The sequence below is a fragment of the Corapipo altera genome, unplaced genomic scaffold (genome assembly GCF_003945725.1).
Source record: "Corapipo altera isolate COAL_440 unplaced genomic scaffold, ASM394572v1 75, whole genome shotgun sequence".
Classification (NCBI taxonomy): domain Eukaryota; kingdom Metazoa; phylum Chordata; class Aves; order Passeriformes; family Pipridae; genus Corapipo; species Corapipo altera.
In genome coordinates, this window is record NW_020884887.1 from 1842320 (window position 1) to 1859783 (window position 17464).

The 17464-nt window shown below is 47.9% G+C and overlaps 1 protein-coding gene across 2 annotated transcripts; it reads right to left on the reverse strand.

Annotated features, from left to right (window-relative positions):
- Window positions 1–940: 940 nt before the first annotated feature.
- Window positions 941–17236, reverse strand: RARS (arginyl-tRNA synthetase). 2 transcript variants are annotated; one of them, XM_027643377.1, is made up of 16 exons: window positions 17156–17236; window positions 15592–15691; window positions 12322–12456; window positions 11615–11803; window positions 8196–8307; window positions 7061–7161; window positions 6475–6596; window positions 6029–6149; window positions 5589–5718; window positions 5290–5394; window positions 4228–4406; window positions 3777–3886; window positions 3005–3110; window positions 2274–2446; window positions 1446–1693; window positions 941–1092 (listed from the first exon to the last, which is right to left on the reverse strand). In XM_027643377.1, the coding sequence occupies exons 4-16, from the start codon at window positions 11765–11767 to the stop codon at window positions 983–985; spliced, it is 1770 nt and encodes a 589-aa protein (XP_027499178.1). In that variant the 5' UTR covers window positions 11768–11803; window positions 12322–12456; window positions 15592–15691; window positions 17156–17236; the 3' UTR covers window positions 941–982. The 2 variants fall into 2 exon arrangements, with proteins under 2 accessions (XP_027499178.1, XP_027499177.1); XM_027643376.1 differs by lacking the exon at window positions 15592–15691 and having other exon boundaries at window positions 17156–17220.
- Window positions 17237–17464: the final 228 nt, after the last annotated feature.

Sequence of the window (17464 nt, forward strand, 5' to 3'; positions counted from 1 at the left end):
GGGACCAGCCGTTGGGAGAGTGTTTGCACAGGGCTGCACTTGCTGAAGCCCCAGCTGGTGCCCACCACATGAGGCACTGGGCACTGACCAGCTGTGATAGCCCATCCCTCCCCCAGCTGGGGGAAGAACCTGGGACATCAGATAAACTGACAGAGATCTCTTGTATCTACATAGATCTGTACATATATATATGTAGATATATACACACACACATGCATATGTCAGTGAGCACCTCTCTCAGTGCAGCAAAGCTGCATTTCTGTGCTGCTTTATGAGTTTGAAGGCCTTTTTAGGAGGCCCACAGCACAGCCTCCAACAAATCCCAAGGCAAAGGTAGGAGCTGTGGCTCCTAGCAATTCCCCAAGATCAGCATGCACCCTACAAAGAGGTTTGCCAGCTCCGTAGGGATTCAAAACATTGCTCCTGAGGGGAAAGGCATTTCCCTTGTGTTTTCCTCTGAGGGAATGTAGTTAACTGATCTGCTTCTCCCATGGGCTTCCTGCTCCTCCAGGTAAAACTGCTCTCTGCCTGCCTGCAGCACCAAGATGACACCAAAGGCCTGGTGACCTGCTCATACCTGGCAAATAAGGTAAAGAGGATGGAGGCAGCCACAGTAAGGTTGGCTCTGGGAATGAGGGAGGCTGCACGTGGCTGGTTTCCCAGAGGTACCCTTGGGTGTTTGGAATTCATGGGCTTTGGATCCTGCACCGGGAATTGCTCTGAGCTGTGCCCACAGCCCTCATCTGCCTCTGTACCTGTGAGTGCTGAAGCCACACTCCTTTTTTCTCCTTTTCCTTCCTCCCTCCCCGCATCCTTTCTTTCCTTCTTCCCTTACTTCCTCCTTGCTTTTCATTCCTCTCTTCTTTTCTCTCCTAAGGGGGTGCTGCTCCCCCAGAGCACCTTCCCTTACCACAACCCCATCCCAACAGCCACAGACAACTCCAGTTGTTTAGTCCCTTTATTGTCATTCCACAGGGCACAGCTACATCCTCTGGACAGGCTTGATCCCCAGGATGTCAAATCCCTTGGCCATGACGGCGGCGGTGGCTTCGCACAGGAGCAGCCTCCACATGTTCACCTTCACAATCTGGCCTGGAAAACACCAACACAGGAGCTGGAGCAGCTGCTCAGAACAACCAATGGTGCCTTCCCTTCTGCCCACAGTCTGGCCCTGGACTGGCACAGAGCCCCTCCTGCTCTTCCTAAGCCAGGCAGACTGACCAGCCCTCGTGTTTCCAGGTGCCTGGCTGCTCCCAACTCTACTCAACCTTCCTGCTCACAGGCAGGATGACAGATGACAACACGGGCTGTCCTTCCACACAGACCCTTGTTCTGCAGCAGCAGGTAGTGTGACAACAGCCTTCCCAGCACAGGGAAACACCCTGCAGAGTGTCTGTACTATGACATGTGGCAGGCACATGCAGCACCCCACGGCCAACACTCACCAGTCTGCCTGTCCTTCTCCACACAGTAGCAGTTGTCATAGAACTCAGTGAAGGTGGTGGCCAGCTCATACAGGTAGTCACAGAGCGTGTGCAACAACAGGTCCTCCAGGATCTTCTGCAGGATCTCAGGGAACCTGAGGATGCACTTGCCCAGTTTCCACTCCTTCTCATGGTCAAGGATTAGCACCTCCTCCTTGGCTGCCTTCCGCAGCATCTGCTCGTCAATGTTGGCCAGGCGAGCGATAGCCCTGGAATGATCCACAACGTGGGATGCTTGGTGGGGCTCCCACTGCTCAGCCTGCCTGGGGCCAGCCTGGTCAAGGCCTGTCCCAGGACTGATGTCCAGTCCTGGGTGACCAGGCCAAAGAGGTCAATCAGCCCTGGGGACACAGGGGGAGGCCCTGCCCTCAGGGTGATCCAGGAGGGCACTGCACAAGAACAGGGAGGGCCGGGCTCTGGGCACCCACATCAGCAAGGACACATGATGCTGCCAAGCAAACCAGGGCTCAGGGTGCCAGAAAAACTGTGGGGTATGGCAACACCTGAGCTGAGCAGCTGCTGGAACTCAGGTGCACCCTTGTCCAACCACCTAAATCCTCTGACTACCAGAAACTCCCCCAGCTCCCTCCCTGGGATGTGTGTCACACAGAGGAGCCATTTCAGGTGGCAGAGCACACACCATTTGCAGTGACAAATAAAATCTTGCCTGTGGTGCACACCAGTGTAGCTGCCTTCTCTAACCAACTTCCCAAAGCACTGATGTGACCATCACCCCTCTGCCCACATGTGCAGAGCATCAGCACCAACTCCCCCTGCTCCCTCACCCACCTGATCCGTGTGAAGGCATACAGCAGATAGGCAGCTGTGTTCCCCCGGTCATCCAGCATCTTGTCGAAGGAGAACACGTAATCATTTAGTCTGTTGTGGGACAGATCTGCATATTTAATGCATCCAAAAGCCACTGATGTCTGGGCAGCTTTCAGCTCTTCTGCTGTGAGGACCTGGTGCAAATTCAAAGCAGATCACAGTCAAGAGGAAGGACACTACGCTGCCCCCATGAACCACAACATGCAGCCCTGGCCACCCAGCAGGGCTCAAGAGGAAAGCCCAGGCTGCTGAGGGGATTTTACCCACGTGGTACTCAGTTCACACACACCTCTCCACTTCAGGGCACCAGACAACCCCACATTCACATCTCACTTCTCTTGCAATCAACTGCACTGCAGCCCTGCCCAGGCTAAGGGCTGACTCCCTCTTCTGACAGCCCACAAGACCTCTGAGCCCTACAGTGTCCCACTTGTCAGGTGTGATATTCATACTGTACTCCTGCTTCTTACAAACTGCATGTACACATAACAAACACCTGGTCCTCCAACCCTTACAGAGCATTTTGGACAGTCTAAACTTTATATTGTTCCATCACCTCCTGCATCCTGGGGGTCACAGCTGTTGCCATCACACTGGGGAGACCTGACAGTTCCTGCAGGACCAGCTCTCCTGCCAGGCCCAGCTCTCTGCTCCCACTCCCAGGAAGCTCTGCAGTACCCAGCAGTTCCCACCTTGTCCCGTTCCTTGTCTTTCAGCTTGTCCATAGCTCGTTTCAGCCCTTCTTCCAGCAGGTCTATGAGACGCACTGTATCCCCTGAACGAGTTTTGAACTTCTTCCTGAAAACCCACAGACAAAATGACCACCTGCATAAGAGGCACAACACTTCCACCCTCTGCCTAGGGCACCCCAGGCAGATCCAGGACATGCACCAGAGCCTCTTGCAGGCATTTCCACTGCTCACACCTTATGGCTTAGTAAAAAGGCACATGGCAGATCTCTTGGTATTGAAGAAATTGCCATCACACAGACAGCTACAAAACAGAGAGAACACCCACGGGGTGCTGACCAGGAAGGCTCCCACAGTCAGAACTGTTCCAGTTCCAGACATCAGGTAGGATACAATACCAGTGCCAGCCTTTTCCCAACTTATGTTTCACCTACCATGAAGAAGGTAGAGAGTAATGGAAATCGTGGCCTTTACCACTGTCATCTCCCAGTATTCAAATCAGCTTCCACCAGCCAATCCCAGTGCCCCTCCCCAAATGCCAGGCAGCAGAAGCCAGGCCCAAGAGGGAATGTGACCACAGCACCAGTGGATCAAGGACAATGACAGGCAACAAAATGACAAGAGTTATGGAAAACAGCATGGGATGAGGTGCTTTCTTCTGGGTTTTTTTTTGGCATGTCACATACTTGTCAACAAACAAGAGTAAGTCTCCTGCATTCACTCAAACATCCTCTCCAAGGCAAATACAGAGAAAAACTCGCACCCAAGCACTTACTTGTCTTCTCCCAGCACCACTCCAAAGGCTGCATGGGCCACTCTGGTCACTTTGGGGTCATACCAGCCAATCATCTGTCCAGCTGCAAACACTGTTTGTAAATGCACAGACTGCAAGGAATAAACACCAAAAACCAGTTCTCAGCCCACTCCTCCAGGTGCAGTTTTCTTCCCTGCTTTGTCTCATTCACAACAACGTTCCAACAAGGAGACTTAAAATTTTTCAAGCTCCACAGAGAAATTCCCTATCAGAAAGTTCAGCCTTTTGAAGAGTTTCCCTGGTTTACAGAAGCTTACAGATGGTAAATTCCCATCACTGCTCAGGTAAGGGGTAGATATACCAACAACACTAAAGACCCTGTGGTGTTCTACCTGTGTTACTGCTGCATCCAGCGCTTAACACACTTTGTGATGAGCTGCACCAGCAATGAGAGCAGAGCTGGGGAACTCACCTGTCCGCTGTCCACAACGTAGATAAGGATGTCACCCTTCTCTTCACACAGCCTGTGTTTAAGAGCAGCCAAGTCTGATGTGTCATATGTGTAACCTCCGTCTGATTTCATGATTGTCAGCGGCACAGGGAAACCCGGGACAAACACGATCTTCCGCCCGTCATCAACCTGGACAAACCCTGCAAAAGCAAAGGAATACATTCTGGCTTTTATCACAGTAGGGAGGTTTGTGGGCCAGCAGAAACACTTCCCTGATGCTACCATACACTCACATGATCAAATAATTAATGGCTCAAAATACGAAAAGACCTACATGGAACTCCCTTGTCAACCAAGTCACATTCCATACAGCACTTCCAGAACTACACACAAGGAAGCAGATCTGTACAGAGGTGGCCTTACCAGAAGGGATCTAATTTAAAAACTCCCAACACTGGCATCCAGATCCCCCTGTACAGCCACAAACCCAGCATCACAAGGTATGACATTAAAGGCAACACAAAGTATGGAGATGCAATGAGGACTTAGCACGAAGTGTTTCAGAGGTAAGACTAGTCAGAACACTTCAGACAGTGAGACTCAAGAACTGCTGAATCCAGACAGGAACACATAAAACCAGAGACTTTTTATGCTGCATTTGGCTTCTTGGCAGTTTCAAAGTCAACATGATCCAAAAATCCCACTGTCTTCACAGAGATTTCTCAAAGTTCCCACACAGTCACAACACTAAGACCAGGAAGTCTGTCCTGTATTGCTCCCTGACTGTTTATTCAGAATACAATAAATTCCAGTAGTACCTCATGCTGTTGCCTACAAATATCGCAAATGATTTTGATGTAAGATTCAAGCTTTCTGGAATGAAACGTATAAGAATTAATTCTGCTAATGCAGAAAGAAGGAAAAGCCACAAAAGTTCCACATTTAGGAAATGTGGCCGAGAGAAAAAGCAAAGGTGGGGAACGTGCAACTTGAAAAGCATCAGCCCTAAGCCTCACTGAGTAGGAGTGAGGTTACCACACACCCTCAGCTGCAGAAATTCTGACCTGAGACCAAAAGCCTCACCTTTATCTTCAAATTCTTTGACGATGTCTTTCATCATCTCGTGGTAGAACGATTCCCCTCTCTCTATGAGTGTGATGTCCAAACACTTGTAGATTTTCTGGAATTCTTGAGGAGGGAAACAGAACAAAATACTTCCATTAAAGGCACACAGTGGTAACCACTGGCTTTTTACTTTAAGCTTCTCGTAGCAGTGTGGCAGTGATTTTCAACAGAAAACAGGAGCATGGGCTCAGACATAAAGGTGTGGAAAGCCCCATTGTTCTACTGCTGAGACACGTTTCTGGACCTGGCAAAGTCACCTTTGCGTGACACGTCACAGATGAGCTCCCAGGCTTTGATGAAGTCGGGGTTTTTGCTCTGCAGCAGCACCACACATTGGTAGGCACGTTTCTTAAACTCCTCCTCTGTGTCAAACCTCCTCTTGGATTCCTGCAGTGAAACACAGGTGGAAAAGCACTGCCTTCTCCCCTGAAACCAGCTGCCATTCATAACAGCCCCTCCAAGCACGCTCATCCCAAAAGACACAGAGGCTGCAACCTTACAAAGCCCTCTGATCATACCCCATACAGACAGCTCAGTACCAGATACCACAATTCATTACCCTGTGGGAGGCTACTGCAATAATCTATTAACAGTGATTAGATTCTTTTGTTTCTCCAAAATACTCTGCAATCTGTAAAGTTCTTCCATCTGCTTTTGAGATGTTGACATAAGTATCACACTTATTTGCTACAAATACCTTGTAAAAAGCTTGGAGGTCCCCAATGGGAGGAGAAACAGTTAAGTAATCCGGAAATTTGTCTTGGAGGTGAGCAATGAGCATTCCAAACTGGGTGCCCCAATCTCCTAAATGGTTTAACCTTGAAGCAAGTGAAGAGCACAATAATGATTTTTTAAAGATATGCTCTAAAATACATACATTTAAAAAACATATATTCCAAAAGAAGGAACACACATAATACCAGAAACCCAAACCAGTCAAGCTCCCCTAGTTTCACTGCAATGAAGCTGCTGCCCCCCTTGATTTCTTACACTGCTACACTTGCTCAGCTTACTGTGTTTTACACATAACAGGTTATTTGCCATGTGCTTATAAACAAAGACCAACACAGGCCAAAGCACAGAGACAGGTACTGCACAAACTCAGCCAAACCAAGCCCACCACACCCAAAAATCACCTCTCACCTCAGAACGTCGTAACCTGCGAACTCGAACAGTCGGCACATGCTCTCCCCGATGATGGTAGACCTCAGGTGGCCAACATGCATCTCCTTGGCAATGTTAGGGGATGAAAAATCCACCACCACCTTGGACATAAAGGAACACATGAATAAAAGGTAATGGCCATTTCCAGACCTCTTGTGTTTAATCTGGGTGTTGTTGAGGGGGAGTGGGGGGAACAGGGCTCACCTCTGCTGATCCTCACACCCTTTGCTGCCAGCAGCACACACAGCAGAGAGGGCCCAGAGGGGACATCAGAGCAGGCTTCCAGCCTGGGGCTTTGCTGCAGCCCAGCTCAGGGTCAGGGATCACTCCCAGATTGACCTGGGCACAACACCTGCCCCAGGGAGCCCCGTCCCTCACCCCCCAGAGACCACACCACGTACACACAGCCTACGCATGACCCCTATGCCACATCCCACTTACTCTGCTCTAACAACCTGCTGACATGGACATCTGCTCAGCACAGCATTTCAAAGGGTGAGTTTCAAAGTACCTGCAGTCCATCATGTTTCACCTATAGCAGATGCCTGTGTGCTCACTGCTGTACCTTTTTCCTTTTGCCAATGGCTGGTGGTTGAACTCCATTCATCAATAAACTGCTCAGCTGCTTCGACACAAAATCCTTTCTCAAGTGGACGTTGATAAAACCTTTAGAGGACAAAACCAACCATCAGTGCTGGGGCTGCAGAAATGCCTCAAACTATTTTTTATTTTCTTTGCCCTTGGATTTCTGTTTCCTCAAGCATAAAAGCACATGAAGTCAGCTTGACAGAACAAAACACTTTTCAGCCACAGGACAACAAAGCTGTCACTAGAAGACAATTTCCGTTCCCACATTAGAAGAGTCTGATTCACACCACTACAGCCTTTACTGCAGGAGTCAGATGCTCAAGCTACACCACTGACATAACTCCTTTTCATGCACTGTCTCTCAAAGGTGAACTTATAAAACAATTTTTTACAAGGAAATAAATAATTTGGTTTCCAGAATGCAAAACCAGATCCTGCTCTGTCTCCTTTTTTTAAAATTAATATCCTAAAACATACAGTTTCACCTGGGATAATCCATGCTTGTGGGATGACACCACTTCTCCTGCTTCACAGAGCCAATCAACAAATTTATGCCCAAGCACTAGAAGGGCTGTGCCATGGGATTTTTGCATTTATTCTGAAGCCCTAAGGAATATGAGCCCTTGTATTTCTTCTCGGGTCTTAAGATATATGATAAGGGATAAAACAGATGCAGCAATGAATAACCTCCATGCTGCTCCAGCCTCTCAGTGCTGAGAGGTCAAGGTGTCCTCACCATGCAAGGAACAGTAAGAAGGGCATATCAATTCTTGCTGTGATTTCATGACTGTGGCCTGATACGTATTACCAGTATTCAAAGGGGAAAAGCTGGTCCCTTAAGCATCAGTGGAAAAACTGCTAATTAAGGGGGTCAGGATCATACTTGTCAGTTCTAATAGAGAGGTAGATTTCTGCTGCTGCACAAGTCTGAGGGCTACAAAGCTCACCAAGACAGGAGCAGCTAATTCACCCTGCAGTTCTAAATTCAAACTGCAGTTTTAAATCACAAAACGCAGTTGAGTTGAACTCTGCTCAGCTTCCCTGTTCACTATCCAGTATAAAAATGCCCTTTCTGCTTTAAAACCTACTGTATAAAATGAAACTAATCTCACCAGGACCAGCAATTTCGACCTTCTCAATGCACTCATTGGCAGGAATGTTTTTTGCTATTTTGTCGGCGATTTCTCGTGGGATAACCTTCTGTTCCTTGGTTTTGAGCAGTATCTGAAACACAACAAGAAGATCAAGTAAAATTCAATCCTCCAAAACATTCTACAGAGTGGAACAGAAACACAGATACTGTGGCACTGAAAGATCCTCATGGCCCTTCAGCTTCATAATGCAGAGACACACACAAAGAAAAAGATCTCTAGTGAATTTTACAGATCAGATCAGTTCTCCAGAGCAGAAGCCTGAATGGACGCAAGAGGTTCACCCCCTTCTTCTCAGAGCAGTCTCCACGTCTGGAGAAAATCTCCCAGGTTACTTTTCAAAACATGTTAAGTGGTTTGGTCAATTTGTATTTTTTTAAGCTAGCAAAAGAGACAAATGCTTTAAAAATCAGCATATCTGGCACAGTCCTTCACACTGCTGCACAATCCTGTTGACCAGTCTCATGGGTGCCCTCAGCTCTGCCAGCATTCATATGTGAAGTTCTGAACTGTGCCTCCAGCAGACTCTGAGTGTGGTTTCAGAGCAAGTCTGCTGATTTATGACTAAAAGCAACCAAAGCAAACTGCCTTCAGTCCTGCCTTAGTCTTAAGCTTAATAAATAAATAAGGGAATAAATAAATAAAACCCAACAACCCAAGCAATCAAAGATAATTCTAACACTACCCTTTTTCCTAAGAGAGCATCAGAAAAACTACTGGGAAAGTAGCTTGCTCCTTTTCCCTGGAGCCATGAGTGGCCCACTGTGAGGAACTCAAAATTTACACAGGGTTGGAGGGACCTTCAAAGATCATTTAGTCCAACTCCCAAATTTCCCTGTCCATTCCCAAAGCATCTTCTCACATAGCTTTTGGCAAATCTTACAAAAATACCCTTTAGGAGGATTCTGTGAGCTAGTTCAACCCACCCCTTGCAAAACACTACATTCACACTGGATAAAATTACCACAACTATTTGTTTCTGAGCAGGTGATTTTCTGCTCTTACTGTGATGTGTTTGAAAACTCATCACCTCGCTCCCATCAAGGCCACGAAGGTCAAGTACCTCTTTGTCAACTCAGAATTTGCTTGTATTTGCTAACTTGCAGTCTGCTGCAAAATGTATTTCTACTAAAGTTTTCAGCTTCCTGTTTAACCTGTCATACAGGTGATCATAACAGGATCCTTATAGAATGGTAAAGGCTTAGAATGGCCAAGAAAAGCAAACCTCCTTTATGCCTTTAATGCTACTCAAAGTGTAAACTACAAGAAAAATAAATGCAAAACCAGATTATGGGCATGTTATACCAGATAACAGGCGTGTTATCTGAACCATTCCAGAACTGGTTACCATACTCCATTGACTCTAAGGAGCAGAGGGAGGTCCTGGCTGAAACCCCAGGCATTAATATGCTGATGAGCTCCCGGGAAAACAATAGGCACTTGTGAGGGCCCTTTCCACATCAGTGCCTTGCAGGGAGAGGCTGCTGCCTGGCACGTCCCATTGCTGCCCCAGTCAGGGCACTTCCAGCTCCTCTGGCAGTCCCAATGATCCTGGCTCTGTGCAGGGGACACCCTGGGGAGACCTGCCCCACAGCCAAGCCCCTAAAAGCTAGGCTGACAGGAAGTACATAACCTGCTGCTGTCATGCCCTGGTTCTGCTGTGCTGACACACTCTCAGACTGCTGCCTGGGTGAGCACTGCCAAGCTCCAGCCCACTACGCAGGGAACAAGCTCCACAGCCAAGCCCAGCACTAGGAACCCTTATTCACCAGCACAGCTGACAACCTGGAACTCAAAACCCTGGCTTGGAGGGGCCCGCTCAGACACCGAGTTATGTGAACAACGTCAGCGCTGGGAAGCCGGGACCGCTGGAGAATCCCAACCGCGACTTAATTGGGGTAACGCAGCGGTCAGAAAAGTGGCAACGCTCTGAATCCCGTGTCAGTGCAGTCACCCAGGGGGCTCAGCCCTGCCACAGTATGCTAATGAGACCAGGGGAAGGCACACGTATTCGTGAGGGCTGTTTCCGCCCTGGCACTCCCGGCCAGGCGCCTGCTGGCTGGCACGTACGGCCAGTCACGCTCAGTGTGCCCGGGCACGGCGGCTGCCGATGGAGACCTGGGGGAGCACAGTTCCACACATGGCAGTGCAAGCTCCATGTCAAAACTGCCAGTCTAGTGCATTCATAGAGGTGAACTGACAACAGAACATGCGAAAAAAAGAAAAAAGTTGTCTCTGTTGAGATTGCCAAATAAAAGATCTGCAGTTACAAAGAGTCTATTTAGTGGCTCAAAGGCACCAATGCATTCAAAGTTTGGGTGCTTGCTTTCTCCACACCTCCTGGTTTTACTTCAGCACAGTCACAGCCAACTGCTGAAGTATCTCTTATTCTATCTGGGTCCTCTTTGATCAAATATCTTCCACAAAGTAGCAATATCATAATTTCCTAAGTAATTGCTGATACCAGCCAGGCTGAAATAAAACCACTCCTTCCTTTGCACACACTAAACAGGGGTTTTGAAAAGTTGGAACCATCCTCACAGCTGCCTGAAAACCTCCAACATCAGAACACTGTAACAAAACCCCCATGTTTCCTGCCCTTTGCTAATTTAAAATAAAATAGCAGATTTTACTTTAAAATAAAATAAAATCTACAGATGTAGGGATGCCCACTTAGCAAATGCTTGGATAACAACAGCCAAAGAGACAGAAATGAGAGCACGAAAAGTGTGTGGAATAGTGCACTTCAAAAGGTTGGAAAGAGCATTTGTCACAGAACTGAAAATTCAGGAACACAACAACAATCAGCACCCACAAAACACTCACAACAGGAGGTGGGAGCAGCGAGGGGAACCCGCAGTCCCAGGGATGGGGCACCTGTTTGTCACCTGCCCTCTGAGAAGGGGGTATGTGCACATAACTGTGCAAATGTGTGTGGGGACATCACACTTTCCTGGCACTAGGGAAGAGCATGCAGAGTTATGCAGGTGTTTCTCAACATTTTGTAACTCCCCGGAATTGTGATTTATTGTTTTGCTGGTTTTAGTTCCAAACATACAGTTCACTAATTGGTAGATAATTGCACATCATTAGTAAATCAATGCAGCACTTGAATCGTGATTGGATCTGGATCCCATGAACTGAGCATTTTCCTGTGTTACACATTAACTCTCTTATACCAGTCATCTAAACTTTAAAGGTCAATTCTGTAAAGGCCAATGCTTCCCCCAAAATGCCATTAGACACACACTCAATTCTCAGCCCAGACACCTACAACAAGTCCAGGATTGCAACTTTCATTTCACTGTGTTGTCTGTCACTTAGCTTCCAACAGACAACATCCTCATTTTTCCTTCTTCATTAAGATTGTTTACATTTACCTGTGATATGGCCATGGCACTGTTACACTGGTAATCCCCAAATTTGGGCTGCTGACTTGGTGTCACCACCAGTGGAGGGTTTTCTAACTCTGGGTAGGCAGCCTGAATAGCAGCTCCAAAGATCTCCTGAAGACAGCTGTTGATATTAATCATGCTTTTTACTGTTTTACTTCTTTCCTCCTGAAGGCTCTGGAAAAAAAACCCCCACAAAAAACCAACAAGATCCAGAAGGTTAAATTCACAACATCTGAGGAACTGTTACATCCTACTTTTCTCCTTGGCTGCCTGGCAAAGCACAGCTGACAGATCTGGCTGACACCTCTAGGCACAGGAGCAACACGTACAACATAAAAATCAGGTGATTCTCCTGTTGAACCTCCCAGCACAAACCTTTCCCTGAATGCAGGGCTGCATTACTTCTCACACCTTCATCAGTGATCCTGGGACAGACCTTAGCTTGGTCACCCAGTGCATGACTGGCCAAAATGTGACAGTGTGGGCTTGCTGACCTACTGACACTTTTCATAAGGCTGGTTTCTGTTTAAGGAACCAAAACATATCTGCTGTGTCCCCAGTGAAGGTGTCAGAATGCAGAGTGAGCACACTGTCACACATCACTAGCTGTAATGAACTGACATCACTTATTTAGCTTACCTTAATGAGAACAAAAAAACCCACATGCTGCTGCAAGAATTCTTTGTCCTTACCTTTTGAAGGAAATTTAACCGATACTTGAGCTTTGCGTTTTCGTCTCGCAGCCCTTCCAAACTGGGGGACACTCCCAAGCACCCAAAGTTCTTCAGACGCTCAATTTCTGCAGTCAACAACTTGATCTCGTTTTCCTGGAAAGCAAATTGAATTGTCACACAGCAATTCCTGGAGTGGGGGTAGGAGGTGATGAGCTACAAGATCTATTTTGCCTCTCATAAAGGTAACAGCAAGGACATGGAAGTTGAATAATTCCAAACAAGTACTGTGTAAAGGTTGTTTCTATTTGTATCAAAACCAGGGATTCTGAAACGTTCTTAAAAAAAGGCAGTCAGAAGGCAATCTCACTGATATCAGGACAAAAGTGCAAGAAAGACAACAGGTCATGCTAATAAAGGATCAACCCAAAATAACCTCTTCCTTCAGCTTTTTTAATCTATTAAAGATGTCAAATGACGTGACTCAAAATCCCCTAAAGCCTCCTTCAGCCAGTTTCACCATCTCACAGTTTTTCTTCCAGAGGAGGAAACCACAATCACTCACAACCCCAGCAAGTTCAAACCCCACCTGGAGGCAGGAATGCCAGGAAGTACAGCCTGCTGCTGCACAGGGGCATTTCTGCAGTGTGCACTCACTTCCACCCAGACACAGAACCTTTCCTTCCCCGCATTCAGTGTGGCTTCTCCCTTAAAAATGACACAAGGCCTTCGGGAGCAATCAGGAATTTCAGGTGATCCAAATAAACAAACTTCCTTGTGGTCCCTCCAGTCTTCACAGCCTGGACTCATGGTTGGAAGCTACTGCAAGGAGCAGGAATTTTCCTCACCCCACTCCCTAAAGAAACCAAATAGCTGAAATTTCACCTCTGTTGTCCATCTCTTGTTCTCCTTTGTGCCCTGAGCCACAAACCTGGCTCACACACAGCGGCCTGGAGGCTCCTGGAGATTTAAGGGACTCAGTGCTTCTATGGAAGGAGAGGCAGCAAGCACTGCTCACCCTGGCTCCCAGCCCTCAGCTCCCCCATCCAGGCTCTTCTCTGCCAGAACTTCCACAGCAGGATGCAGCTCAGGCTATTATTGTAATCAAACAGGCCACCAAACCTTATCAAAAAGGGCTCATTTACTTTGTTGCTCTTGAAACAAACAGAATATTTAATTAGGAAAAAAACTGGGCCATTGAATCTTCTGGTCCTGTATGTCCACCTGAACAACAGCTCCCAGAAATGCTGCTGTAACTAACTGCAGATGCTCAAAAACCTGAGGCAAAATAATCTTAAGATTGGCCTATTTGTGGGCCAAGCTGAAAATCAGTACTTTTGAGGTCACTCTTCAGCTGTGCTTCAGTTTATGGCACACTTCTTTTACAGCCTCAAGGTCTCCTCTGCTACAGGAGAACGGGATGCTGCTTCCTGCAGTTCAGATGTGAAAAAATAGGACTCTGAGGAAAAAAAAACCCAAAACTTCATAAAATCCTCCAGTTTGGCTTTTAGATAACCAAAATAATTGAACAGCTGCACCTTAACTCACTTCAAATAGTCCATTTCAGCTCTAGCAAGCCAAAGTATGTGCCCCAACTGTTTTTCTCTCATGTACAACCAACAGCAAATAGACTGGTTTATTTCAGGTTTTTCTTCCTGGCCTGAACCTCATAGCATTTCATATAACTTATACACCCCTTTGAAAAATCTTCTGAACTTCAAGTTTAAAATAGCACAAGAGAGAATTCATTGTGTTTTCACAGTTGAGTCACTGTAAGTTTCAGTGTCCATTATTGCTACAAACTGACTTAAAAGAACATTAGAGCAGTGAAATGCATATCTCATTCCCCTCAACTCTAGAATGTGCTTTAAAGAAAACCACAAAGGTAGCTTCTACTTTTAACACATTATCTGTAAATTGTGTGTCCACACAGTACTGTCTTTTCTCTAGCAAAGTCACCAGCTTCAGGACAGGCTACCAAGACCCCAAGGAGAGTTCTGCATTGAGGGCAAATCTTGTCCAGATCCAGAACATCACATTCTGCTTTTGAAACTAAAATCACTGCATATCCAAGACAAGCAGCAGCTCACACATACTCCTCCTGCATTAAATGATTCCTCCAAAGCTGTAACCACCAAGATGTTTCAGTACCAGCTTTTCAGAACAGGAATTTGATTTGGATTTTCCTCCATCATCACAAACACCTCTGGCTACCCAAGGGAAGACCTGCAGGAGGTGAGACAACCAGTATCCTACTGGAGCTTCTTTCCATACTCTTAGTCTGTGAGCAAGGATGAGGAAAGAGGTTTATCCACGTGCACAGCCACAAACCCAAAACTAGGATTCTCAGGAATCACCAACCCCTGGGGCAGACATCTGGCCCAAACAGCTTTTCCCACCCAGACACAGGGTGACAATTAGTATCCTAATTTGGCCAGGAGGTAAAAACCTCTAAAACAATGTCACAGCTCAGCAAGTCTCATCTAGTTCTTTCCCATGACTGCACCAAAGCAGCAGAGACACCTGGAGGTATTTGGGCTGGCCCCATTTCAGGTTTGACCAAGCCCATTTGTCACCCCAGACTATCACATTTGCCTATCACATACAGTGCTCCTCTTCTTCAGAAAGTTTCAGTAGCAGTCCTTATGTTACCTGAGTGAGAATTGAGAGCAGAAGGTTTCACCATGGTGGCCCAGCTGCCTACCTCAGTGTTGCTGCTGCCATGTCAGGCTCCCTTTTTGTGCTCATCAATAGCTAATACAGATGATGAAGTGAAGTTTTCATTCAAAACAACCCAGCAGAAAAGCCTCAACTCAGCAATGCTTACACTGGATTCCAGAATCGATGGGGTTGGGATCCCAATAAATGATGATCCTCGTGAGTCCCTTCCAAATTGAGATATATTATGATTCTGCAACCCCCACAGAATCCATAACCATGTTGCTGAGCTCACCTGGAACAAGGTCTTTAGATATTCACATCATAAATGCCCCCTATCCCTGCATCTCGTGATAAAGCTAACTCTCTAGGAAATCACCTGTGAACACCAGATGTTATGGAAGGAGTATTATAAATTCTACATTCTTTCTGAAAAACAAACTACAGATAACCCTTGTAACTCCTCTCTCATGGTACCATCCAAGTGAGGAAGGGAGACAACACCAACACTCCTCTGATCTACAAGATGTGTGACTGAGAAAAGGAAGGAAAAAGCTGCTTTTCAGGTCATAAAGTGTCACCCCCTGGTTTATTCTACCTGCACTATCACAACTTGTCAGTAAAGGGTCATACCTGATGACCACCTCATGAGAAGCTGCAGGAATTACATGAGGCCATGCTGACATCTCCAAGGGCTCTTTGGTCAGCTGAGTACTAGAAATCTTCCCCTCACCTGTGAATACAAAAAAACTCCAGCTTTTTCAATAGGACCAAAATCACCCTCACCTTTTCCCTTAGCACATAAGACCATCTTCCAAGGATCCCAATGAATTAACAAGAAACTTGCATAGGCTTCTGTCTCTGGGCTTTAATGTGACAGAGCTTTTCTCCATCATGTTTCAAAGAAAAAAAAAGGGGGGGAGAAAATGGCCTGAGGGAGCAAGGGAAAGGGAGCTGAACATCTCTCTTCTTGTCTCCTGATCAGTTTTATGTCTATTCCTACTTTGCCAAGCCCTGCTCAGCTGGCTCAGTGCAATAACTCAGTACACAATTCTTGCTCCTGGTTGGGTTATTTTCCTGAAGAGCTAATGACTCCTGCAGGCTGGCTCACCACAGGCTCCAGGGCTTGCTGCAGCTGGCACAGGGAGCTGTGGAGAAAGGTGTCAGGTAGGCTGAGGCTCAGTATTTCCACAGGGCCTCCTTCAGCCTCCTGGAGTTAGAGCTGAACACTGTTCCCCTGCTTTCCTTCAGTGACTGGAATTTGTTTATGGACTAAAGACCAGACTGCAGTGTTGGCAAAGGGAGAACACCTTTACCAGAATACCCAAGATGTGCTTCCTCTCCCAGCAGCAACAAAGAAGAAAGGGAAAATCAGAGGCAGAGAGGAGTTGCAGAGATTCAATAGCCAGATTTATTATCTCAGTGCTTTATGGCAGTGCTTGTCTTATGTTTGTAAGCAGAAAACACACTGGAAAGCCGCTTAAGAACACACAAGTACGGGAGGCAAAAAGCCACAAGCTAAACGTCCAGAACCTCTCAGTCAGATGCTCCTGGGGCAACATATGAGAAGTCAACCTGTGGAGTCAAAGCTTTCCTGAAGCTGCCTCTGTCCTCGACTGTCAATACTGATCACTGACCGGGGCAGACCTGGCAGCCTGATTTATCTCTTATTATTATTGTCACTGAAAAGAGAGACGGTTGTCACCACCTCTTCCCAACCCTGAGCACCTCAGGGCTGCCACAACCCAGCTGGAGAAGGCCAGGGCTGCCATGGGCAGCTCTCCATCCAACAGGTGCTCTGGGAGCGCACCCCTGGAGCTGCCCTGGGCTCCCGGGACACGCCCTGGACCCTGGACCCTCCTGGAGAGGGTGGAACTGGGAACTGGGACAGGGACACCCAGCACCGGCTCCCGATGACTCCTGGGGAGACTTTTTGCAGAAGTTTATCACGAGCACAGACCGTCAGGCCCGAGGCAGTGCTGTAACGCTGCTCTTTGCCTCGGCACCCAGGGGAGTGGCCGAGGAGGAGCCTCAGCCCTGCCCGCCCTCCCCTCACACACCGACCCGCGCCCCGGGCGGTGCCGGGGGAGCGCCCCCGGGGCTCGCCCGCCCCCTGCGCCCCGCGGCTCTCCCGTGCCGTGCCGTGCCAGGCTCTCCCGGGTTATCCCGGGTTATCCCGGGCTGTCCCGCCCCGTACCTGCCGCGCCAGCCGGGCCGCGCTCTGCGCCACGCGCGCCTCCATCCTCGGGCGGCCGGAACCGGGAGCGGCGCCGCGGGAAGCGGAAAGAGGAGGGACGGCGCAGGCAGCGCCCCCGGGCGGCGGGGAGGACCGCGCTCATCCATCGGGAATGCCGCCCTGGAAACTGCGCCCCGGCTCCCCGAGCCTGCTGTGCACAACTTGGGAGAGCTTGTGTCGGGAAGGGAGGAGGGAAGGGAAGGAGGGAGAAGGGAAGAGAGAAGGAGAAGGAAAGGGAGAAGGAAAGGGAGAAGGAAAGGGAGAAGGAAA